Source organism: Syngnathus floridae, chromosome 5 (genome assembly GCF_059516105.1).
Source record: "Syngnathus floridae isolate MCC-2025c chromosome 5, RoL_Sflo_1.0, whole genome shotgun sequence".
Lineage (NCBI taxonomy): Eukaryota > Metazoa > Chordata > Actinopteri > Syngnathiformes > Syngnathidae > Syngnathus > Syngnathus floridae.
In genome coordinates this window covers 20260462-20288121 of record NC_142417.1, presented here as the reverse complement: position 1 = coordinate 20288121, position 27660 = coordinate 20260462, and the positions used below count along the sequence as shown (strand labels likewise).

Sequence of the window (27660 nt, the reverse complement as noted above, 5' to 3'; positions counted from 1 at the left end):
AGCTGGGAGCGGATGATGTCAACCTTCGCGGTGAAGAAGGTCATCAAGTCATTGCACACTACCTCTGAGGATTCTGTTGGAGTGGTGGGTTGGGGTTTGAGAAAGTGGTTGATGGTTGAAAAGAGCTGTTTTGAATTTCCAGGGGTATTGTTTATGATATTGGAGTAGAACTGGGCATGTGCAGTCCCAAGGGCTTTTGAGTAGGCCTTCTGATGTTCTTTGTAGGCCTGTTTGTGCACGGTCAATCCTGAGGTTTTGAGACGACGCTCCAGTATGCGTCCGATTAACTTCATCAGACGCAGCTTACTGGTGTTCCAGGGGGCTGAGCGTGAAAAGGTGAATGTTGTATTTTTTATGGGGGCGAGGATACCTAGAAGTTAGGGCAAAGAGTTATTGTAATAGTCCAATGCCTTGCTGACTGATGGAAATGTTGCAGAGGAGGAGGAGAGAAGCTAGAGTTCCTGTGCTATAGTGTCTTGGTTGATGTTTTTGATATTTCTGAATGAGATTTGCTGCTTGGGTTTTGGACGTGGGAATGGCAGTTCGATTTGAATAAGTTTGTGGTCAGACACACCGACTTCGTAAACTTGTATGTTGCTTATGGCCGATGAGGAGATGACAAGGTCAAGTGTATGCCCTTTGTCGTGAGTGGGGACATTTACATGTTGAGTGAGGTGTAAGCAGTCCAATAGTTGCAGCAGGTCAGAGGCAGGGGGGCGGGAGGAGGTTTCGACACAGATGTTAACATCACCTAGTATGGTTAGATTAGAGGAATTGGAGGTACAGAGGGTAGTGAGTCGATCGTGTAGTTCTGGAATGAAAGCAGAGATTGGTTTAGGAAGGCGGTAAATGAGTAAAACTGTCATAAGATATGGAAGTTTACATTTGAATGCAAGGGATTCAAATGAGGAGTGATCAGGTAGAGGGAGGGGGACAGCTCTAGATGAAGACAATGGAGTACAGCCAGGCCACTGCCACGGCCAGTGCTGCAAGGTTTAGTTATGTATTCACAACCAGAGGGACAGGCTTCATTGAGGGATTGATAGACATTCGGTGGTTGCCAAGTCTCAGTCAGGCACATTGCGTCTAAGCCTTTGTCCAGGATGAGGTCGTGAATAAATGATGATTTACGGGTGAGTGCTTGGATGTTGAGGAGATCCATTTTGATTGTGGCTGTGGGGCTGTGTTTAGGTAGGGGGCGTTTTCTGTGCCACATTATTATTATTGATTATTATGGATTATTGTGTGAAGGCGATGGCCTTCACAGATATGTTATTCTGCACCATTCTCTATTATTATTGTGTGAAGGCGATGGCCTTCACACATATGTTATTCTACACCATTCTCCATTATCATTAGTGTGAAGGTGAAGACCTTCACACTATTGTTATTGCTGTTCTTTATTAGTGTGAAGGTGAAGACCTTCACACTATTGTTATTGCTGTCCTTTATTAGTGTGAAGGTGAGGACCTTCACACTATTGTTATTGGTGTCCTTTATTATTATTATTATTATTATTATTATTAGTGTGAAGGCGAAGACCTTCACACTATTGTTATTGCTGTCCTTTATTATTAGTGTGAAGGTGAAGACCTTCACACTATTGTTATTGCTGTCCTTTATTATTATTATTAGTGTGAAGGTGAAGACCTTCACACTATTGTTATTGCTGTCCTTTATTATTATTATTAATATTATTCTACTTATTCCGCTCACTTTTTTGACGCTTAACTACTTCCACATACTTCACTCCGTTCCACTTTTCACTGATTCCAAATATTCATGACACAGCTGCTTACATTTTTTTCGTTCAAAAAATTTTCCGTTTTCGCAAAATTCACAAAATTCCGGCAAATTCTTCCCCATTCATTCTTAATGGCAGATTCAACATTTCACATTTACGTTGCTCCAGTTTGAAATTCACTTAATTCAACACATTCAAATCACATTGGGGACATTCCCAAACTTGCCAAATTCAAAAATTTCACGTTTTCACTTTTAAAATTTGCACAAAATTTTGCAGAATTTCACAAAATTTTGTTTTTCACTTCTAATTTCTACATTTTTCCACCGATTCAACTCGTTCCAACTTTCAACTGTTCATCTGTTGCCTACCTATTCCACACCTTCCCACTTACCAAAATTTCCAACTTTTCAATTTTGAAATTCACACCAAACTCAACAAAAATTTAGTTTTTCCCTTCTAATTTCTACATTTTTCAACCGATTCAACCCATTCCAACTTTATTCACTTTGTTCACCTTATGCTTACCATATTCACCTCCTTCACCCCCACTTCCACTATGCTTCCACAATTCAACCCTTGAACCCCACTTCCAGTATAGCGGCCATCTTGGATTGACCCTGAAGTGCCCCCAATTAACCCTGAATAAAATGGAAGTGCTCCAAATCAAGCCGGAAGTGACCCCAAATAAACGGGAAGTGACCTTGGGTAAACCGGAAGTGCCCATAATCAAACCAGAAGTGACTCAAACAAACCAGAAGTGACCTTTTTAAACCAGAAGTGACCACATTATAAACCGGAAGTGCACTAAATTAAACCGGAAATGCCCCAAATAAACCGGAAGTGACCTTATTTCAACAAGAAGTGCTCTAAATGGAACCAAAAGTGACTTAAATTTAATATTTGCTCTAACTTTAACAATTTTTGTCCAATTTAACCCGTTTCAACTTTTGTACTCCAACGTGAACCTCTTGAACCTGCAGTTTTTGGTTTGCTCCAAATTTTGAAAAAATTTGGCGCAACTTTTTCTTCCCCTGGAATCCTTCCATTAAAATGAATGGCCTGAGGAAAAGAAGGGTGGACACTGAGTGCCGAGTGTTTAAAAAAGTGTGGACAATTTGGCTCGACCTACGTGTGTGAGCAGACGTTCAGCCACATGAACGTCAACAAAGCCCGTCACAGATCTAAGTTAATGGACCGACACCTCAGCTCTATCCTAAGAATTACCACAACAAATTTACTCCAGACCATGATGCACTTACAAAAAAGGGAGACCAACAATACTATTGATTTCTTTATTACTTTATTTAGATGTATTCTTTCATTGATTCTTCAAGATGATGTATTTGGTCAGAATGTTTGCCGTTTGATGTGATTTCGCCTCATTAGATAAACATATTTCATAAATCTGACCTGCAGGCGCTGAAGTGGTGGAAACTATTATTCATAATAACAGTGTCGTATATAATGAGAATCACTGATGGTAGTTTTTGGGTGAAATATTTGTTTAATGCTGTTAATAAATGCATTTGTTTTCAAAAAGCTTTTTTTGAATATCCCTGCTGTTCTACCTACTAACAGTACAAACCTTTTATGCAATGGCCTTTACATGTCATATTACTTCACACAAACACTACATCCATCTGCTCCTGGTTCGGCCCCCCGGTCTAAATTAAGAACCAAATTCGGCCCGCCAGTCAAAGGTTTGCCCACTCTGGTCTAGAGCATTTTCTGTTCGGGCTCCATTGCTTTGGAATGCCCTACGAATGGTTATTAATGTCATGGATGGAATGGAGCAGGGCGACCAAATGCAGCTTGGACCAAGGTTTATCGAGGGAAAAGGGAGTTGGAGGGGAAGATGAGGGGGAACGGACAGACCGAATCACAGACAGGAACAGAAACTAACAGAGACAAAGACTGGAGACGAGACAAGAACGACGAGAACAAGACAAGAGACTAAAGACGAGAATAATCCGACCGGGGAGTGAGAGGCAAACAGGACTTAAATATGCAACAGGTAACGAGAGGCAGGTGACTGTGATTACATTGATCGTAGGCAGACACAGGAGGGGAGGGGCGAGTACACAGGGACGCGGACAGAAACAATGATAACATAGACACATAGTCGGACGACCGGGGATGAGTCGTGACAGTACCCCCCCACACACACACACACAAGGGACGGTTCCCGACGTCCCAAAAAAATGGAACCCCCACACTGTCCCAACGACCCCGACCGGTCTGTGGCAGAGTCCCAGCTGGCAACAACAAAAAATAAACGTCCGACTCCAAAGTGTGCGTCACGGCACATGGAGAAACAGAACCGCCCTCGGCGGAAACTTGGTAACAGAACCACCCTCGTGGAAACCTAGGAACAAAACCACAATCTGCGTCAATTGGGAGGCGGAGCCGTACGCAGCGGCAGGAGTCGAGCATGTTGCAGCCGTGGGAGCAGATCAGGTGATGATCGTGGGTTCGGCCGCTGCTGTCACGAGGTCCAACGGCGGCCGCGGGTCCGGCAACGCTGGGGTGGGGGCCGACGAAGGCCGTAGGTCCGGCAACACTGGAACGAGTTCCGGCGACGGCTGTGGGTCCAGCAACGCTGGAGTGGATCCCGATGGCGGACGTGGGTCCGACGTCGCGGATACGGAAGCTGTTGGCGAGGGTTGGTCCAGGCACTGGTCACTGAAGTGGTCGTAATATTCTGTCACGAAAGGAATGGAGCAAGGCGACCAAATGCAGCTTGGACCAGTGTTTATTGAGGGAAAGGGGAGTTGGAATGGAGGATGAAGGGGAACAGACAGACCAACTCGCAGACAGGAACAGAAACTAACAGAGACTGGAGACAAGAGACGACAGACGAGAATAATCCGACAGGGCAGACAGGACTTAAATACGCGACAGGTAACGAGAGGCAGGTGACTGTGATTAGTACATAGATTGTGAGTAGACACAGGAAGGAAGGGGCGAGTACACAGACGCGGACAGAAACTATGACAACCTATACGCAATAAAATGATCAGAGACGAGACATGACAGTACAAGAAGAAGAGGTCCGGTGAAGGCCGCGGGTCTGGCAATGCTGGGGTGGAGCCCGAGCTGGTGGCGGAGGTTGGTCCAGGCGGTATTCACTGAGATGGTCGGATTATTCTGTCACTGAATGGAATGGAGCAGGGCGACCAAATGCAGCTTGGACCAGGGTTTATTGAGGGAAAAGGGAGTTGGAGGGGAAGATGAGGGGGAACTGACAGACCACGGTAACGAGAGGCAGGTGACTGTGATTACACCGATCGTGGGCAGACACAGGAGGGGAGGGGCGAGTACACAGGGACACAGGGACATGACAACATAGACACATAGGACGACTGGGGACGAGTCGTGACAATTAGAAAAGCTATCTCATTAGAAGCATTTAAGACATGTTTAAAGACACATTTTTATAATATGGCCTTTAATTAACCTGTGGTGGCCGATTCGGCTGGAGTTTGACCACTGCTTTTGAGCCAGACTGGCCTGTTTACTGCAGTCGAAACACCAATATCACCCTTCTCATTAATACAACAATAATAAAACAAACTCAATACATGTAATAAAAAATCCATTCAACTTTCATAAAATCGTTTATTTGCATTTAATGTATTATTTTTTTAATCTTTAACAATCCTGGTAATGCAATTGACAATAAATTCTCATTTGCAATATCAACCTATCAGCAGACAGCAAAGCAGTTACTGTTTACAAGTTAAAAATCCGCGATGGACCGAGGCCGCGATGTCATCGTTTTAGCAATTGATTTGACCCACATGCAGAAAAACCAACTCAGACGTCCAGAATGAGTGAGGAGTGTTTATTGGAGGAGCTGCAGTGGAGGTAGAGCGGGATGATCGGAGCCAGGAGCACAGAGCGTGGCAGCAGTGGCGGAGCGTGAGGAGTTCGACCAGGACGGGGTGGATCTTGGCGGTGATCGGTGGAGGTAATCTACAAGCAGAATGCACAAGATTTGGTCAGAGAATTCAATGTGGCTGTGGCGGAGCTCTTACTGCGAACCAGAGGATCTGAAGAACTTGGCGTCGGAGAGCAAGGTGAGAACTATGAGCGAGGAGCTAGAGGCACAACCGTGGAGAAGATCACAACGAAGGGACACTCAGGCGACGAGTAGTCGACAGCATGCTCCTTAAGAGCACTCCTTAACGAGCCTGATGAGTCACACCTGGGCCCTCTGGATTCTGCTCACAGTTGCTCCCTGTGGATAAAAGAAACATGCCACCCCAGACACTGACACGCGATAGGTGAACCGCGAAGTAGCGAGAGATTACTCTATTGTCATAGGCAGCATGGTGAGAAACTGGATAGTGCGTTCGCCTCACAGTTCAGAGGATGTTGGTTCGATTCCACCTCCGGCCCTCCCTGTGTGGAGTTTGCATGTTCTCCCTCTGCCTGCATGGGTTTTCTTTGGGTACTCCGGTTTCCTCCCACTTCCCAAAAACATGCATGGTAGTCTGATTAAGCACTCCAAGTTGCCCGTGAGTGCAAGTGCAGATGGTTGTTTGTCAAGTCAAGTCAAGTTTATTTGTATAGCCCTAAATCACAAGCAGTCTCAAAGGGCTTCACATAGATAAAAATTGACAATTATTCTCAAAGCATCCCCTGATCTTAAGCTCCCAAAAGGGCAAGGAAAAACTAAAAAAAAAAACTACTAATGAGAAACCTTGAGAAGGGACCACACATGGAAGGATCCCCCTTTCAGGATCACCAGACTGCAATGGATGCAGAGAGGGCACAAATAATACATATTATGAAAATCAATGAAAAGTGGATGTCCAAGTCAAAGCGAAGAGCTGCCGGAGGTGCCCTCGATTGTCCTGGCAGTGTCTTCGAGGAGGGTGAGCTGCAGTTCCCTCATCCTGAATTGGTCCACGAGAATTCAGATAGCCGCCGTCAGCTTTGGTGCCACCTAACTACCACCCCAGCCGGGGAGGGGTGGGGGGAGGGGGGTGGAGAGAGGGAGCGAAAACAAACTCCAGCCGAATTGGCCACTACAGGTTAATTAAAGGCCGTATCATAGAAATGTGTCTTTAATCGTGTCTTAAATGTTTCTAGTGAGGTAGCAGTTTGAATATCCATTGGTAGGGCATTCCAAAGCTCTGGAGCCCGAATAGAAAATGCTCTAGACCCTGCAGACATTTTCTTGGCCCTCGGTGTCACTAAAAGACTAGCGTTTTGCGAACGAAGGTTACGAGACGGAACATAAGGAACAACTAAGTCGACGAGATATGAAGGCGCTAAGCCATGCAGTGATTTATAGGTTAATAGAAGAACCTTGAAATCACATCTTAAATGGACCGGTAGTCCAGGCGCGACGTGACGAACGCATGTATAATAGTTTCCGCATCACCGGTCGAGAGGATCGGACGAATCTTAGCAATATTACGAAGGTGAAAAAACGCAATTCTGGTTATATTCTTAATGTGCTTTCGAAAGGAGAGTGTTTGGTCAAATATTACCCCGAGATAATTTACAGTATCGCTCTGAGTGATAGTACGGTTATCTATAGTTATAGTGGTTTCCTTAAATAAGTGTTGATAACGAGTTGGACCAATTATCAACATCTCAGTTTTATCTGGGTTAAGACGAAGGAAGTTGAGAGACATCCATTGCTTGATCTCCGCAAGTCACACCTCAAGATTACAACAGTCCCGCGGATCTGTCATCGATAACGGCATATATAATTGGGTGTCACCCGCGTAACATTGAACATTGATGGTTGTTTGTCTCTGTGTGCCCTGCAATTGGCTGGCAACTGATTCAGGGTGTCCCCCGCCTACTGTCCGATGACAGCCGGGGACAAGTGGGACAGAGAATGGATCATATCTTGAATCATATGTTACGGAAAGGTGATTCCACAGATTCTTGTTGAGGCTACGATCATTTGAGCAGTGTAGGCCACCCAAAAATCGCAAATTTTTACATCAAGTGGTATTGCTGTACAGACAGAGCCATCATAATGATTATAAATGTTATGTTTTTTGACAAACTAAACACGATTTCCAACAATGTTCAAACAAAAAGCTTTTCTGCTCAACTCTGTAACCAGTCCAAGGTCCTACTCAAAGCCCCTTAACAAGCAAATGAACACAATCACAACCACCAAAATGTTATTTCTACAAAAGATTAGGTTGTCAATAAAATTGCGCTCAGAAAACCCTAATAATAATCGAAAATCTTCTGTAAACTTTTGTAAGCTCAGCTTTGAGTCGCCAGAATCAGAATCAGCTTTATTGGCCAACTGTGTGCATGCCAAACAATGACTTTGACTCCGGTTGATCAGGCAGCAATGATACAACTATGCCGATTATCAAAACGAAAATGTAAACATTCAATCTGAATCATAGCAACTATGGAGGACCAAAAGATAAAAATAAATACACCTTGAAATGTTTCATTAAAAAAGAATTAATTAATTGTTTAATTAAATATGACTGTTGTTGTTTGTCACCTAAATGTTGAACAGAGGCTGTGATTTACCGAAGTCAAATTCCTTGTTTGGCACGCTCAAACATAGCGAATAAAAACTCTTGAATCTTGATATGGAATTAAATCAAGTCAACAAATAAATAAAGGTGCCACTAGATTATTAACCGCATCATTTAATAATTAAATAGATTCTTATATTTGTACAGACTTCTAACAAGGAAAAGTGCACGAGAACACCCCTTTGAACTGGGAGGTCAGATTTGCGAAGTTGGAAAAAAAGGACCCCGAGTTCAGCTTAGAGGGTTTGTTTGAGGTCAAATTGTGTGATAAACGCAAACAAAAATCTCTTTGAATCAGCCGACTTTGTTTGTTGTTTGCCTCGAACACTTTGAGGTCGAAATTTGGAAAATCCCGACTTCCTACTTTCACCCACGAATGCAGCAATCGTCCTACCTTCGAGAATGAAGAACCACACGTGTTCATGACCCAGCCAATCAGTGACGATACCCTACGTCATGGCAACGTTGTAAAATTTGACCAATCCGTGGAGTATTAAATACGTGCCGCACTTCCTTGTTTGTTGAACACCGAAAACACGACGTTATATTGGAATGTCGAACATTTGCGTAAATTTTTAAACAGCCATGGTAAGTGGACAACTCTCACATATTTTATGTCAGAATACTTATATTAAGTTGTAATTTAAGTGTAGCTGGATTTCTTATACGTTTTTATTTCTTTTTCTGGGAGCAAGTTCCCTGCCTTTACATGCAGTTGTGTCTGTGTGCCAATACCGATACCCAGTGGAACCTCATGTTACAAATCTGTTTCAGTGACCCCGTTTATAATCTGAAACGAGGTAATGTTTCCATTTGAATGAATGGAAATACAATTAAAACGTTCCAGACCCCAAATAAGGTTATACTTACAAAAAAAACCACTTAAAAACTCGTGGTTAATAGATTCAGCATCAGTGTAATGCAAATTAGAAACGAAAGAAAACACACTATTATGAAGAAAATTAAATATTTAAATTAACTGCTGATCGTTCCTTAACTTCAATCTCATTATTCTGGTCATTTCTACCCTAAAACGCCTTAAAAAAAGCACACCCTCAAAGTAAATTTTAACCTGCTCTTTTTTAAAATATTTTTCTTTTATGTAAATAGCTCTAATAACACTCTAATAATTTCATATAAAATATTTGAATTATACCTTTGTTTTTATTTAGCATAAAAATGGTAATATTGTCCACAGATGGCATAAAAATAATCACATAATTCAAAAACTGTATGTATATGGATAGGTCTGATAGCACTGATCTCCAATTGTCACATGAAATATTCAAATTATTTACTTTTTAAATAAATGTACATGTACTTTAATACTTTTAGTACTGCCGCTTCCTCAAGCATTCTTATTTTAAAAACATATATGTTACCTATGTAAATCATTATTTTGTTCCATTCAGAAAATCCCTGAAACATATTATAGGTCATGGCCATGTGTATGGGGCACAGCCCGACAGTTACGCCATGGCCCCCATGGCCATAAACCAGTTTGACGACGGGTCAACAAGAAACACACAATGTGATCGACAAAACGGTGGTAGGCGGGCGGGGATGCTCCACTGGCACGGAGTTACTGCAGCTACTTCTAGCGACTTTTATGGTAGCATAAAAATGCTTATATTGTCCACAGATGCCATTGAAAATAATTAAATAATTATAAATCCTACATGTATGGATAGGTCTGATGCCACTGAACATTCTGAATGGTTGAAAGTAAAAAGATATTCAGAAATTACAAAGTTATCACATTTAAGAGGCACTGCCCAACTTGGAACAGATTTTAGTATGTAAATTAAAAGTACCGTATTTGCCGGTGTATAAGTCGACTCGGTGTATAAGTCGACCCCCTAAAATTCGACGGAAATTTACGATTTTATGATATATCCTTTGTATAAGTCGAGCTCAATTGTTGCATTATATTAAACTTCAAAATTCAATCAGAAATATGCGAAATTTATTGACGAAATGTGTTCAAATTCGCGAGTTTGTAGCGAGCGATCTATACGCCATTTTAAATATTATTTACTTTATCACCCTGTGATATTACGCGCCGAGAGAGACTAACAACAATGAACACTCTTAGAAACTGGTTTATTTTTAGTTAAGAAACAACAAATTATAATTATAAAGTGATTGCTGGTACATAGAGTTCAAAATTCGTCTTCATCGTCGCTATTTCCGAAAAGCTCGTTCCATTCGTTTTTGTTTAGTTTGTCGTCATAAAGGGCATCTTCTTGGTCTTCTCTATCCTCAGTTTCCTCCTCCTCTTCCCAGATAAGGTCGTCTTCTGTCCCATCGAGAGCGTTGGAAATGCAGCATTTCTTGAAGGAGCGTTACACAGTAGACAGCGACACATCATCCCACGACTGTTTAATCCATCCTGTTATTGTTTCTAACGATGGTGCTTTCATGACTCCCCCTTTAGTAAACTGCTTCTCGCCTTCTACCATCCAATTACTCCAATTTCCTCTCAATCTGTCTTTGAACGGCTTGTTCAAAAAAACATCAAGTGGCTGCACAACACTTGTTAGTCCACCAGGAATAACGGTGACATCAGTGTTGTTGCATTTAGGTTTTCTTTTGACGGAGTCCACTGTATGGGCTTTGAAAGAATCCCATACGAGAAGACTTTTCTTCTTTAACATTCCTCCAGGTCGACAGTTCCATACTTTTTCTATCCAGATCTTGATTCCCTCCTCATCCATCCATCCTTTTGGATGATTGTGAATTACTACACCAGAAGGGAACTGTCCTTTCGGTCGAGTTTTTCTCTTAAAAACGACCATCGGCTTCAGCTTGGTACCGTCAGCTAAGCAGGAAAGAACCACAGTGAATCTAGACTTTTCGTGGCCTGTTGTTCTCACAAGAACAGTTTTTTCACCTTTAGCAGATACAGTTTTTGATGTAGGCATATCAAACCATACCGGTGTTTCGTCCATATTTCCAATTTGCGATAAGTCATATTGTTCTTTTTTTACAAAGGATTGAAAGAGAGTTATCTTTTCCTCCAAATCTTCAGGCAGTTTCTGAGAAAGTTTAGTTCTTTGTCGTAGCACAAGGTCATTTCTCTTTAAGAATCGTGAACACCAACTTATAGTTCCTTTGAAATCGGCAATCTTGTTTTGTTTAGCAGAAGCCAAAGCTCGCAGACGAATCATATTTCTTGTGACGATGAACCCACACTTTCGTTGCTCCTCGACCCAGCATACAAGTTCTTGTTCAAGTGCTGGCCACTGGCAGCTTTTTCCTCTATTAGCACATTTGTTTCTTAGCATCGCTGCTAGCTGTGTTGCATTGCGTTTCCAGTCTCGTACCAGTTTCTCATTTACGCCAAACTTTCTTGAGGCAGCACATTTGTTAGTTTCTTCAGCAAAGTTTACAACTTGCAGTTTGAACTTCGCAGAGTATTTCATTCGTTTAGACATGGCGATTGAATGTTTACGTATCGGTAGTTATTGTCGTTGCTTGACGCGCGATGACTCGCACATTCGCTCAATACCCAGTACTTCCCCCTAGCAGTCATCGTCGCTGCCTGGCTTTCGATGTTAGTTTCTTCGGCAAAGTTTACAACTTGCAGTTTGAACTTCGCAGAGTATTTCATTCGTTTAGTCATCGTCGCTGCCTGGCTTATTGAGGTGAGAATATTTGAAACTGTTGCTGAGGATGCGTGTTAATGCGACGAATGCTTTATAATGATTCAGTTTCTCGCTGTTTGATGAGCCTGACGGACGCACACCCACGCACAATGAGATGCATGAGAAACAGCCTTGGTTACCATCACATTTGAAGCGATGAATACGAAGTTAAATTTTATGACTCGGTGTATAAGTCGAGCTCGATTTTTTTCGGTCGATTTTGGATCGAAAAAGGTCGACTAATACACCAGCAAATACGGTAATTAAGTAAAAAAAAAATAATAATATACATGTATGGATAGGTCTGATGCCACTGAATATTTTGAGTGGTTGCAAGTAAAAAGATATTTAGAAATTACAAAGTTATCACACTTCAAAGGCACTGCCCAACTTGGGACACGTTTTGCCCTTAAGTATTACTTTAATTGTATTTCACGAGTGTTAAGTGTGTTAGAAAATTGGGGTCCATGACCAAACTGCATTAGGCTGAAAGTTGCATAGAATCAAAGCGTCTAAAATCGAGGCTTAGCTGTAGTTACTAATCCAAATGCTATTATTTTTTTCTGCAACTTTTGATTATACTTATACTAATTTATTCAATTATTAATTTCATATGCATACTCCAGCAGGTTTGGCTACAGGAGTATGCTACCCCTTTGAGCCCAAATTAAATTTAATTCTGATTTAATTCTCATTTACCCTGTGATGATTATTTTCATGCCATTTGGTTTCATTCTAAATGGAAAACAAGGCTCCATGTAACCCTGATTATTCAATCCATATCGGACATTTGCAAAGACTTGCACACAAGCCACATTTCCCTCTACATGGATTGGAGTTGTCAGTCGCAACTACGGATTTCCGTCAATGAGAAAAATGAGAGAGGGGGGTTAATTTAAAAAAGGCTACACATGTATTTGTTGTGGTCTCGTTGAGGCTATCTAATTAAATCACCAGGTATTAAACTCTCAACCAATAAAGCTAGCCAGAGTCATGGTGCTAACCAATCAGAAGTAAATCAGGGTGGGTCAGAAATATTGCCGACAATGATCCTGTCACCTGTATGACTGACGCCTGATCAAGTTTTTGCCTGGATGGTCTGACACAAGGGTCGGCAACCCAAAATGTTTAAAGAGCCATATTGGCCCAAAAAAAACAAAAATCATACCCGTCCGGAGATGCAAAAATCTAAAATCCTTTTATAAGGCAACATAGACTGTCAATACATGCTTACTATTAAAATAACAAAGTAGGCTACAAATACGAAATGAACATTCATGATTAAATGTTTATTTTCCCTGCAGCGCATCCTAAAGAGAATTACGCATCACATGACTACTGATGTACGATAGGCCTATTGCGGCTTCAAGTTTAGCCGAACTTCCATTACAATATTAATGTGTTATGTTTTGTTGCGGCCCATTAGAATTCACTAACCTGCATAACAGAGCTGTCTGTTCGATATCGGTCACGTCATCAGAGGCCATTGAGAAAGCTAGAGCTGAATTGATGTCCTTGATTTGCTGATCGGTGATATTGTTTGCCATTTTAATTACCCTTTCCTTCACTGTTTTTGCGGAGAGAGGCATGTCTTTAATTTACTGAATGATCTCGGCTTTGTTTTTTTGAAGTGTGAAAATAGGCACTCTAATATTTTAATGAATTCATCCTTCATGTACTCACCATTGGTGAATGGTTTTCTGCACTTTATCACCCGGGCTGCAACAAAACTTGCAGCAGCAGGAGTAGAGTTTGGAGAGGCAATCCACTTTTTAAAACAGTTTTTTCGGTCCTCAAATTTCTCCACCAGCACTGCACCTTTCCTCTCAGTTTCAACTGGGTGATCGGCAGCAAATTTAGCTGAAAATGTCGCTCCAAATTGCTCTTATTTGACAATTTCTAATTGCAAATCAAACATGCAGGCAATCCTTCAGCATTGGCAATGAAAGCAAATAGTTCAGTCCATTCTTTCTTAAACCCTCGGTTCTCATCAGCAATCTTTCTCTTTTTGCCTTTTGAATCCATGGCCCATCACTCACACACCTGTTTGTTTACAACTCGCCTGTGCTGTGTCGTAGGCTATGACGCAATTTTGCTATTTGGGGCCATTCTGAAATTCTGTATTTTTGATGTATTTAAACCATATTTGAAATAACAAAAAAACCATATTTTTCCATTTACACGCATTATTGTAAAAACTCCAGGGAGCCGGTAGGGGGGTGCTAAAGAGCCGCATGCGGCTCTGGAGCCGCAGGTCGCCGACCCCTTGGCTAAGGGCATGTACACACTACAGCGATCCCTCGTTTTTCGCGGAAGATGTTCCAAAACCACCTGCAAAAAATGAAAATCCACAAAGTAGAAAAGATATATCTATTATTTAGGAATTTAAACACCATTGTATTGAAATTTCCAACACGTGGTGTTTCTTGTTGGCCACTAGAGGGCATGGATGTATTGCGAGTCAACTGCACTTCAACTACGTCAAGTCCACAGTGATCAACATTGCTCATAGGCATGCCTGGCACTGTCTCAATTCTTGGACACGGCAGTGTTTTTTGTCCTATGTGCACGGCAGCCAGCCGCGCACCCTGTACTTGTCCTCAGTGAAACACATTGCTCAAAGGCATGCCACTCATTGTCGCTGTCCTGACTCTTTCTGCATGGAGGTGCATTTTTACTTTGTCACGTCTCCACTCTCGCCCTGCTGGCCGGCTGACGCACCCTCCGCGCGAGACCTCAGGGGCGTGCCTTCCAGCACGGAACCATGCGTACTAATCGGCGCTGATCACCACCACCTGTCCCGTGTTACCCGCTAGTAGTGCGTGTATATAGACGCTGATCATCACCCGTCAGTCCTTGCTGTTTCGTCTGCTTTGACACACACACGCCTGCCACCTGAATCTCGTTTGCCTGATTCGCTACATAACGAGATGCCACCACAACGCGAGCTCGCTGACCGACTCATCGATCGTCTGGTGGATCCGCTCTACTGGCATTCTAGCCTCCCTTTTCATCTTTTCATTCTTCATTCCCTAAATAAACAGTCCATATTGCACGTTTGTCCTGCCTCATTCGTGACAGGCTGGCTGCCATGCTTCCCACGCTGGTCTTTGCTCAGAGGCACGCCCTGCACTATCAGTACGTATTTTAACCCCATTTACCCGGCACTTTGCATTCGCGAAAGGTGAAGCATGAAGTGGTGAAGGATCACTGGACCTCTAAAATTGAAAATTTTAGACTGAAGCCATTTTATCGGCATCGGCCGATCACACTCATGGACGATCGGTATCGGCAGTGTAAAACCCTGCTTGGAACATCCCTAATTATTATACATTTATTAAGTGTATTTTATTGTTATTACCATAATTTTAATGCTACTTAGGGTTTGTCATTCTGGGCACACGATCGTGACATTTGGAGTCTTGTCATTGAACAATAACCACAACTAAGCCATGCATGTCGGTCCCTAGGCAAGCTGCCAGCTGGACCCAGTAACCTACAAGAAGTCACAGATGAATAAAAATAAGCAAGGGGTCAACAATTTTTGTTTGATTGGTGAAAAACGAAGAGGATGTTCACAAAAAAAATGAAATTCTCCCTCGACGGGGATCTTTAAAAATCTGCTCTGGGCCCATCACGATTCATGGTTCTGACCAATCAGTGAATTTTTTTATTGCAGTGACGTGGTTTTAGTGTAAATAAAGCTGGCGTATAACTAAAGTAAAAGGCAACACACCATGGACAACTGCTAAAGAGTGGATAGTGCTGAAGGGGAGAGAGTAATGTCCTCCTGCCGGTAGTCCACGGACAAAGCACGTCTGGGGAGAGGACGCTGGCGCTGATTGTTCGCCGCTTCTCCACCAGAATAAGTTTAGTTTTAGTGTTTTTTATTTTTTAGTCATTATTAAAGTTTAGTTTTTAGCTTTTAGTTTTAGTGTGCAGGCTAAAGCGGTTGGGCCGCAGTTATCAGGACCGCAACGGGCTTTAAGTTGAGCGGAGAGGCTCTGTCGGGCGGAGCTGGCGAGTAACGAGAGGATGCCCCCCCACCCCCGGCCAAGGCATCCTGGCTAGCCTAGCCAATGGCTAACACTCAAGTTCAGTGTTCTCCAACCGGCACTATGTTAACTTACTCCATCCCCCGCTTGCTGGAGCTGTGTATTCACACCATTCCAGGGTGTGTCTCAGTCATCAAACAACTCGGACGTCTCCGCAGACCACGTTACATCCACAGAAGCACCTGTCGTAACTTTGTTTTCTCCCAACCCGTGCATAACACTGTACCATCCAACTGCTCCTCCTCCGCCCGACACCACGTCGCATGTACAACATATCATCTGAGACCTGGCGCACTTGGATCTTATAGTAGCAACCAAGCGAGGCTGCAGTTCTCCAGGTGGCCTGGAAAACATGGTGTGTACTTCACTCCAACACGGAGCGGACTCCGACACGAAACGTACACCGGGTTGCCGGGAAAACACGGACTGGAATTCTCCAACACGGAACGGACTCCAACACGGTGCGGACCCCGGGTGGCCATGACAACACAAAGTGGATTTCACTCCAACACAGAGTGGACTGCACTTCATGTGGCACAGAAAACGCCCCCTACCTAAACACAGCCCCACAGCCACAATCAAAATGGATCTCCTCAACATCCAAGCACTCACCCGTAAATCATCATTTATTCACGACCTCATCCTGGACAAAGGCTTAGACGCAATGTGCCTGACTGAGACCTGGCAACCACCGAATGTCTATCAATCCCTCAATGAAGCCTGTCCCTCTGGTTATGAATACATAACTAAACCTTGCAGCACTGGCCGTGGCAGTGGCCTGGCTGTACTCCATTGTCTTGATCTAGAGCTGTCCCCCTCCCTCTACCTGATCACTCCTCATTTGAATCCCTTGCATTCAAATGTAAACCTCCATATTCTATGACAGTTTTACTCATTTACCGCCTTCCTAAACCAAACTCTGCTTTCATTCCAGAACTACACGATCGACTCACTACCCTCTGTACCTCCACTTCCTCTAATCTAACCATACTAGGTGATGTTAACATCTATGTCGAAACCCCCTCCCGCCCCCCTGCCTCTGACCTGCTGCAACTATTGGACTGCTTACACCTCACTCAACATGTAAATGTCCCCACTCACGACAAAGGGCATACACTTGACCTTGTCATCAGTATTTCCGCCAACACAGTGGCAGAGCGTATTTCTGATTTGTCGGGTAACATTTACGATCAACTGCGTGAGAAAGCTAAACATTTCCACTCATACTCGCTGGCTCTTGATGAGAGCACAGACGTCACTGACGCATGATATAAACACAAAACATACTTGTAGAAGAGCCAAAGGCTTGGAAATAATGTTCCAAAAGTGTATCAATGAACAAAAGGATGGCTTTTGTTTACCAATTTACACTGTTATTGCGTGAACTCAACTCAGTGCAAAAAAATATAACATGCACATGAAAAGTAAGTAAGGTCTTGATTTAACATCACTGGCATGTCAAGATGCCTCGCTCACCGGGTGGCCTGGTTTTTGAATAATTTCACATAGACCGTATTTGCCGGCGTATTAGTCGACCTTTTTCGATCCAAAATCGACCGAAAAAAATCGACCTCGACTTATACACCGAGTCATAAAATTTAACTTCGTATTCATCGCTTCAAATGTGATGGTAACCAAGGCCGTTTCTCATGCATCTCATTGTGCGTGGGTGTGCGTCCGTCAGGCTCATCAAACAGCGAGAAACTGAATCATTATAAAGCGTTCGTCGCATTAACACGCATCCTCAGCAACAATTTCAAATAATCTCACCTCAATAACGGACATCGAAAGCCAGGCAGCGGCGATGACTGCTAGGGGGAAGTACTGGGTATTGAGCTAATGTGCGAGTCATCGCGCGTCAAGCAACGACAATAACTACCGGTACGTAAACATTCAATCGCCATGTCTAAATGAATGTCGTTGGCACTTAGAAAATATTCGCCAAACTTGGCCAGACTTCCAGGGGAAGAGGCCGAATTTTCACTTGTTCTGGCCGACCGGAGGAACCAGCCGAGGCGGACACTCTGCGGCGGTTGAGTCGTTGGCACTTAGAAAATTTGAACTGGGCGGTGTGCGCGAGCTCGCCGGCTGCTGGAAGTCGAATGAGGCTCCGCGATCTCCTCCGCGGTGCTTATAAACAGCCGATCCGCTCGGCGGGAGCTATTTCCGGCCACTTGGCGCGTGCGCACGGCCTCCCAGATGTGCCGGGCGGCGTGCGCGAGCTCGCCGGCTGCTGGGAGTCAAATGAGGCTCTGCGATCTCCTCCGCGGTGCTTATAAAGAGCCGATCCGCTCGGCGGGAGCTATTTCCCGCCACTTGGCGCGTGTGCACGGCCTCCCGGTGGTGCCGGGCGGCGTGCGCGAGTGCGCTGGCCGCTGGAAGTCGAATGAGGCTCCGCGATCTCCTCCGCGGTGCTTATAAAGTGCCGATCCGCTCGGCTTGGAGCTATTTCCGGCCTCCCGGTGGTGCCGGGCGGCGTGCGCGAGCTCGCCGGCCGCTGGAAGTCGAATGAGCCTCCGCGATCTCCTCCGCGGTGCTTATAAACAGCCGATCCGCTCGGCTGGAGCTATTTCCGGCCACTGCGCATGCGCACGGCCTCCTGGAATTTGAACACATTTCGTCAATAAATTTCGCATATTTCTGATTGAATTTTGAAGTTTAAAATAATGCAACAATTGAGCTCGACTTATACAAAGGATATATCATAAAATCGTAAATTTCCGTCGAATTTTAGGGGGTCGACTTATACACCAAGTCGACTTATACACCGGCAAATGCGGTAAGTCGCTCCTGAGTATAAGTCGCCCCACCCCCAAACAATGAAAAAAAAAACCGGCGACTTATAGGCCGAAAAATACGGTAGCTGTAATATGTACCTACAGTCACCTAGGATGACCAGATGTCCCGCTTTGCGCAGGACAGCATTTTATTACTTTTCACACGTTCCGCAAATTGAGACATTGTCCCGCATTGTTAGTGACAGTTATATTCTGGCATTTATCAAATAGGGGGCGGTGCGGGCTGTTTGATCATAGAATAGAATAGAATGCCATTAATTGTCATTTTACAACTTAGTTGTACGACGAAATCCGGATAGCTGCTCCCTTCCTAGTGGAAACTTACAAAATTTAAAAAAGTATAAAAGGAAGTCTGACAATAAAAGTGAAATATCTTATTTAAAGTATAGCTATTAGTCTAAGAATGAAGGTTAAAAATCTTATTTACAGTATGTTCAATGTGGATATATGTATTAACATGAATGAGGTTTGTACAGAAAGTAAAGAGTAAATAGTTATTGCACATAGTTTTTAAAGGAGTGTCGGTGTTGTATTATAGCTGGTGTTGTTTTCTCTCAGAGTTCAGAGCAGTGATGGCTCTTGGGAAGAAACTGTTTTTCAGTCTGGTAGTCATTGTTTGAATGCCTCTGTAGCACCTCTCAGAAGGAAGCAGTTCAAACAGCTGGGAGGCGGGATGTGTGTTGTCTTTGATGATGATGTGAGCTCTGCTGACGCAGCAGGTGTAGTATATGTCCGTCAGGGAGAGGAGAGGGCAGCCGATGATCCTTTGCGCTGCTTTGACTGCCCTCTGTAGCCTCCCTCTATCTGCAGCAGTGCAGATAGAGGGAGGCTACCAGGTGGTGAGGCAGTACGTCAGCAGGCTCTCAATGGAGGAATAGTAGAAGGCAAGCAGAAGCTTCCGATCCATTCTGCTCTTCCTGAGGACTCTTTAGAAGTGTAGATGCTGCTGAGCCTTCTTGATGACAGCTGAGGTGTTGCGTATCCCGGAGAGCTCATCAGAGATCTGGACACCCAGGAATCTGATGTCATGGACCCTCTCCACAATCTCGCTGTTGCTGCATGGGGGGGGGGGGTATCTATTTTTTTCCTTCTGAAGTACACGATGATCTCCTTTGTTTTCTTGGTGTTCAGAGCCAGGTTATTTGCAGAGCACCATTTCGTGAGCTTCTGGACCTCCTTCCTATAGGCTATCTCGTAACCATTCAAGATCAGCCCGACCGCTGTGGTGTCATCAGCAAATTTTACAATCATGTTGTTGCCGTGGGCCGGACTGCAGTCATGGGTATAAAGACAGTAGAGGAGAGGGCTCAGCACGCAGCCTTGTGGTGAACCAGTGGTCACTGTGCGTGTAGAGGAAAGGTGGGGGCCAAGTCTCACCATCTGGGGCCTGTTGGTCAAGAAGTCTTTGATCCAGGTGCAAGTGAGAGCGGGGAGGCCCAGAGTGTCCAGCTTCATGACCAGAACGTTTGGGATGATTGTATTAAAAGCCGAGCTGTAGTCCACAAAGAGCATTCTTGAATAGCTCTGTTGCTGTTCCAGGTGTCTCAACACAGCATGCAGAGCTATGGTGATGGCGCCCTCTGTGGATCTGTTCGCCCGGTATGCGAACTGATTTGGGTTGAGTGTGGGGGGAGGCAGTTGGAGAAACAGTCTCTCGAAGCACTTCATTATTACTGGGGTGAGGACAACAGGGTGGTAGTCGTTGAGGCTTGTTGGGGGTGAATTTTTTGGTAAGGGGATTATTGTGGCTGACTTCAGGCAGGTAGGAATGACTGCTTGTGCTGGCGGTAGGTTAAAGATCCTGCAGAAAATCGGGGACAGCTCGTGGGCGCAGGCTCTGAGCACTTTGCCAGGTACTCCATCTGGACCAGGAGCCTTCCTGGGGTTTACTGCCTAGAGCACACGCCTCACCTCCTGCTCCTTTACAGTGCGTGGACGGGTGCTGGGATCTGGTGTGGATGGGGGTGGGGGGAGGGCTACAGCAGGTTCACAGCGGGCAAAGAAGCAGTTGAGCTCCTCTGCCAGCGACTCACTTGGGTCTGACGTCACCTCACAGACCCTGAAGTTGGTGATGGTCTGGATGCCCTGCCACACCTCTCGTGGTCTGTTGCTGGCGAAGTGGGACTATATCTTCCTCATGAGTTGAGCTGTAAAGGGCTCTGTCACCTGACCTGAAGGCAGAGTCATGGGCCCTGAGGAGTGAGCGGACCTGGCTGGTCATCCAGGGTTTCTGGTTGGGAAAGACCCGAATGGTTTTGTCCACACATACGGTTCCCATGCAGAATTTGAAGTAGTCCGAGGTGGGGGAGGGGTATGGCTCTGTACCCATGCTTGATGTTGGAGTACACGTGGTCCAAAGCCCTTTCCCCTCTTGTTGGGCACTTAACGTGCTGGCAAAACTGTGGGAGTACAGTCTTCAGATTGTTCCTATTAAAGTCGCCTGCTATTATGTGAACACCATCAGGGTGGGCCCGCTGCTGTTCATTGATGGTGTTCAGCATGAGAGAGAGCGCCGCGCTAGCGTTAGCATTCAGCGGGATGTAAACAGCGGTGATGATCACCACTGTTACCTCTCTCAGTAGAAAAAAGGGCCGACATGTAACAGACATGTACTCAATATTGGTGGAGCAGTGCCTCGCTATGATGCTGCTGTTGTTGCACCAGTCCTCATGCACGCAGATACAGAGCCCCCCACCTCTTTTTGTGCGGGAGTCCACAGTCCGATCCCAGCGGTGTAGCGAACGACCTGCTAGCTGCAAGCTAGCATCAGGGATCTTCAGATTCAGCCAGGTCTCCGTGATAATGAGGGCGCAGCAGTCACAAACATAGCGATTTCCCGCAAGCTGTAGTTCCAGATCTTCCATCTTGTGGGTGAGGGATCTGGCGTTGGTGAGAAACAGGCTCGGGAGGGGTGGCTTGTGCGGTTGGTTCTTTAGCCTTAGCAGGAGGCTGGACCTCGCTTCTACTTCCTCTCCCTCCTCCGCCTGCGGCGCTTTCCAGTCCCGACAACAATCCACGGAGAGTCCGGCGGTCTTGCTAATTCGTCCGGGATGTTTTGGCTGTATTGAAATTCCCTCGAGACTGCGGTCTTATGTTGATAGCCAATGTCTACGAAGTCCTGTCGGCTGTAGTGGTGTGCCGCCGAAACAAAAATACAAAAAGTCCACAAATAGACACATAGAAAACGATAAAACAAACACTGAAGGGGAGAGCCGTGAGCCGCAGCGTCTGAGCGCGCCACCATCTTGGTTCATGTTAAGCAAACTGGGATGCGACGATGCGCGAGTCAGAACGGCAGGATGAGACAGAGACATGGAAGACACCACAACTACAACGGCCAAGAAGTGGAGATGCAGCTACGATGCAGACTGGAAACTTACTACCCCTGGGTAAAACCAGTGAAAGGCAAGTCAAGTAAAGTTTTCTGTGAAGTGTGCTCTAGTCATTTGTCCGTCATTCATGGAGGTGAATATGATGTGAGACGACACGGCAAATTGAGAGGCACTGTGTAATGGCATGAAATCATCATGCTGACTGTTTTCTCACATGAAACAGTTTGGGAAAGTTGCATTTAAATAAGATATATTTGAGGGTTTTTTTTTTGCAAGTTATCATGTAGTTCTGAATCAACCAAATGGCAAAGCATTGTAATTTTTTTAAGCAAAGGGGCAGAATAGAAATGTTTATATTTTCAAAAGTTCTATTCGACTACCTTGAGGCATTGGTATCGCACATTGTCCCACACAAACATAGCCTTTGCCCTCCATCTGGTGAATTGGGATCTGGTCACCCTATGTAGACCTTATGAACCAATCAGAGGACATAACATTTTATGGAGTGGGAAAAGTGACCAGAAATTTGCTCCTCACTGCTCCCCTCTCCCCCAGGGGATGGATCAAAATCACATGAGGACAGGTTAAATGCAGAGGACAAACCAGCTCAGTGTGTCCGCCCTGAGACTGGAAGTTTGTGGGTTCAAACCCCGGCCGGGTCATACCAAAGACTATAAAAATGGGACCCATTGCCTCCCTGCTTGGCACTCAGCAGTAAGGGTTGGAATTGGGGGGTTAGATCACCAAATGATTCCCGGGCGCGGCACCGCTGCTGCCCACTGCTCCCTTTGGGGATGGGTTAAATGCAGAGACAAATTTCACCTCACCCAGTTGTGTGTGTGACAATCATTGGGACTTTAACTTCAAATTTCACCACACCCAGATGTGTGTGTGACGATGATCATTGGGACTTTAACTTTGGGACTTTTTTTATCTATTACCTTTATATGTAGCTAAAGCAGGGATGTCAAAGTCAAACACACAGAGGGCCAAAAAAACAAATTTGCCACAAGCCGAGGGCCGGACTGGTTCAATGTTTATTAAAATATATCGGAATGATTGCACATAGCCTATTGAACTAAGACCTAATACAGTGTACATTATTTAATGATTAAATGAATATGGCTCTGTCAGTAACTTCAAGGGAAAATATTTTCAACAGCCAAACAGCAAAAAATTAAATTGTTTTAAAAACAAAATGTGTTTCTTAATATCAAGATAAATGCATAAATAAAAGTGCATGCATTATAAACTGAAAATGTATTATTGTGCTGCTCTATGATCTACCGATCATTGCTTTCAAATCGTAAAATAAAAAATTAATCAAATCAGTTGTATTCTTTCTCATGGCTCTTATCTGCAATTTTCCCTTGGTCCATTCAACTGAAAAATAAATATAAATTAAAAAATGCAAAAATTTACGGCACACAGACAAAACAATACTTTCTTCAAAGAAAAATCACGTCTTGAACTGATTTTGAACTGGCTGATTTGGCGATCTCTTTTGCCACAATAAAGCTAGCCTTGGCAGCAGCCTCGCTTTGCGATTTAGCATACGTGAACATAGCCTGTCTGGACTTAAGGCCTCGTTTTAATTCTTCCACCTTCTGTAGCTTTTGTTCATATTCCATTTTCTTGTCTTGGTCTGTGTGTTTCTTGGACGTTCGATAGTGCCTTCTTAAATTTAATTCTTTCATTACAGCCGCATTTTCTCCACACAGAAGACACACAAGTTTGCGTCTTACCTCCGTAAACATGTACTCTGCCTACCACCTGGCCTGAAACCCCCTGTTCTCAGCGTCCACCTTACGTTTAGCCATTTTTGAGGAGGGGGGTATCAGAAAGTTGAACTCTGCTCTGACTACTGAGGAATAATGAAGCCGCTTGTGCAAGCTGCAGGGACATCGCGGGCTACCGTTGCATTGTGGGAAATGTAGTGTTGGTGCGTGCAAAACACCAGCGGGCGGCTGTGGCCTGCGGGCCGGTTCTAATAGTAATTCAATATCATCCAGGGGGCCATAGATAATCAATTCGCGGGCCGGATCTGGCCCGCGGGCCGTAACTCTGACATATGTGAGCTAAAGTATAGATACTGTAAATATGTTTTTAGAACTCTTTTGTTATAACAACCTTTTTATAAAAAGGTACAAGTGTACATACTGTAAATATGTTTTTAGAACTCTTTTATTATTATAACAATTTTGTATAACAAGGTACAATACTGTAAATATGTTTTTAGGACTCTCGTTATTATAACAATTTTTTTTATAAAAAGGTACACGTATACGTACTGCAATTGTGTGGACACTCCTTGCCTTCTGCTGGTGTGTGGGCAACTTTTGTACAATAATTCCTCAATTTAGAAGGTTTATTTTGAATTTGTGAATTTTTTTCCAATATATTTTCTTAAAGAATCCGCAATGTACTGAAGCCGCGATAATCGAACCGCGATGTAGCGAGGGATTACTGTATATTCATGTTCATAAATTTGAATACTTGCACGTTATATGAATTGTGTATATCACAGGTTTCAAACTCAAGGCTCGGGGGCCAGATACGCCACATCATTTTATGTGGCCCACGAAGACAAATTGTGCATCAAATTCGTGTATCATTACTAGAATTGCAAATTGTCGTCACTTTTAATATCTTTTTTTTGTAAATATTTGACCAGTTTTTACTCGTCTGATTTGAAAACGAGTTATTTGTCAGTTTGTTTTGTAGCTTTTACTGTATATAATATGAGGTGCTCATACATTTATTTGGGTTGACCGTCATATTGGCCCTCCGAAAGCAGCTATGACTACAATGCGGCCCGCAAGAAAAATGAGTTTGACACCCCTGGTGTATATGAATATATGAACATATGCACTTTAATCAATGCATTTTATGTGCATTTTTATTTTGGCTGACAGGGACATTTTGAGTCTATATCCAAAGTACTTTATGCAGGATTAGTATCAAAGTCAACATTTTGGTATTGTGACAAGACTATTTGATACTCTCTCACTGCCAAAATATTACTATGTCTTATTGTTAGTAACTCTGTGATTCACACTTCAACTTTCACAATGGTGTAATCTTTGTTCTTATTGTATCTATCTGTTGTCCACAGTAACACGCAACAATGCCGCAGCCCAGGATTTTGCTGGTGGTAACAGGGGATGATTTTGGTTATTGTCCCAAGAGGAATCAGGGGATTGTCGACTGCTTCAAGGCTGGAGGCATTTCCTCTGTGTCACTGTTGGTTAATGCATCTGCTGCCAAAGATGCAGCAGATTTGGCCAAAAGGTAATTTGACAGCTGCTGTAGCACCTTGGAGTTTTTTACTTAAATTATCATTAGACCTGTTTCAAATACACCTAAAGCTCGATTTTACGCAGACTGTGGCGTCTAGAATTTGGGAATCGCGAAAGCATGTTGTATAGAAAGTGTTTTTTTAGAGGCATGTTTTTAGGCAGCCGAAGGGGTCCTTTGTTACTTTAATATAGGTCAGGCAGCTGAAGGGGTTCGTTTGCTGTCCGTCACTGTGAATTCTCCACACACATCAAAGCCTGTTAACATTTTATGAAAAGATAAGCAATATGCAGATGACAATATCAGGTGGATTGAGTAAGTCATTTTGATGCTATGTGAATTGGATCGAAGAGAGAATAAAGCAGCCACTACTGAGTCTGGCCATGCTCTTTCACTTGTGAGTGACTATGTGGATGAGGTACTTCCGCGAACTTCCCACTTTCAGGATCAAAAACAATCCTAGCTATCGCTCACTGTAATAAAGCAGTCATAAAGCTCAAACAACCGAACTACTTCTTATCAAACGCCTTTCAATTGGTCACAGAAATACATCAGTCACTAGCGCTAAGGTTTGCACTCATGTAGCTTCGTACGGTCCTGACGTCATTCATTTAAAAATCCGTGAAACTGTATTTACAACGAAAAAAATTGGGGTCCATGACCACACCGTGTCAGACAGAAAGTCGGGTGGAATTGAATCATGTCAAATCGAGGTTCAGGTGTTGTATCAAAGGTTGATGAACATTAAAATGCTATATGAATAAAAATACATTTTAAATTTTATAAATTGATCATGGGGTTTGAACCAATAGGTCAATCTTTAAAGGCTTCGTCCAACTTATTATGAATTCCACAAATAAATGATTTGAGACTGTTATTAAAGATATCCAAGAGGTCAAGGTGAGTCTGCAATTCACCCAAAAAGAGGTGGATGACCTGAAATTTTGCAAGGACAAACTGGAAAAGCCAACACAATGCAGGCTTACATTTAAAGTATGTGAAAGTTTGTTATCTATGACTGACAAACTGGAATACCTGGAAGGACAAACCAGAAGAAACAACCTGGTATTTGATGGAGTGACAGAAGCACCAAGAGAAACCTAGGCTGATACAGAGGAGACAATCATAAACATTTTGAAAGAAAACTTAAACTACAGCACAAGGTAGAAATAGAGCGAGCACACCGTATAGGGAAACCTAGAGAAGGTGGCAAACCAAGACCTATAGTTGTTAAACTCCTCAGGTATAAAGACAGAGACGCCATATTGCAGCAGGCTAAAGCTCTTCATGGCACAAGAATCTATATCAACGAGGACTACACAGACTCCGTCAAAAGGAAAAGAAAAGAGCTTATGCCAGAGTTGAGAGCAGCAAGAGAAAGAGGAGACATTGCCTACCTAAAAAACGATAGACTGATCATCCATCCACGCACCGAGCAGCATAACCAACCTTAGTACACTGAACAACGGCCAATGGGTACGTGAAGCACAACACTCTGTATGACTCTGGACATTACACAGACACAGCACTCTGAATCATCAGCAATACTCAGAATTAATTAACTTCAACAGACTGAACTAAATACTTTCAACTACACAACCTACAAGCAGCTAGACATTGGAAATGATATTGATCCGGAAAACAATTTTCTCTTGAACCTCAACAACGACTGCAACTACTATACAGATGAACAATACAAAAGCACTTTTATGGACGAAAACATCAATAATTCACTTCAATAGCAGAAGCATGTATGCCAATTTTCAAAACATTAAGGACTATTTAAAACAATTTACACAGCCCTTCAATGTAATTTTAATTGCTGAAACATGGTTTAATAACGAGAGAGGCATGGAATTTGAGATGGAAGGATACGAGTTGCTATATATGAATAGGAGGAATAAAAATGGTGGTGGTGTAGCGATATATATATAGACGTAACTTTTATTTTCAAAGTGATCGAACATATGTCAACTGTTGTGGATAATGTGTTTGAATGTTTAATAATAGAGTTAAGTAGAGCAAAAAGAAATATTGTGCTATGCTGTATATAGTACAGAACACCGGAATCAGACATAGACGTGCTTTGAAACTGGATGGAGGTACACTTTACTATAACGAATCAGAAAATCATATTCATTGGGGGAGACTTAAACATAGACCTTTTAAATCCTAACAAACATAAGAAGACTGAAGATTTGATCAATATTCAGTACTGGTTTATACCCAAAGATTACTAGACCGACCCGAATTA

The 27660-nt window shown here is 43.5% G+C and overlaps 1 protein-coding gene across 1 annotated transcript in view; it reads left to right on the top strand.

The window, feature by feature from the left end:
* The first annotated feature begins 8706 nt into the window (after positions 1–8706).
* ydjc (YdjC chitooligosaccharide deacetylase homolog) overlaps positions 8707–27660 on the top strand; it is a 45877-nt gene continuing 26923 nt past the window's right edge. Inside the window, exons 1-2 of the mRNA XM_088377037.1 lie at positions 8707–8865; positions 25225–25400. Coding sequence (XP_088233163.1) covers positions 25237–25400 — 164 coding nt within the window. The 5' untranslated portion in view covers positions 8707–8865; positions 25225–25236. The remainder of the gene's footprint in view (positions 8866–25224; positions 25401–27660) is intronic.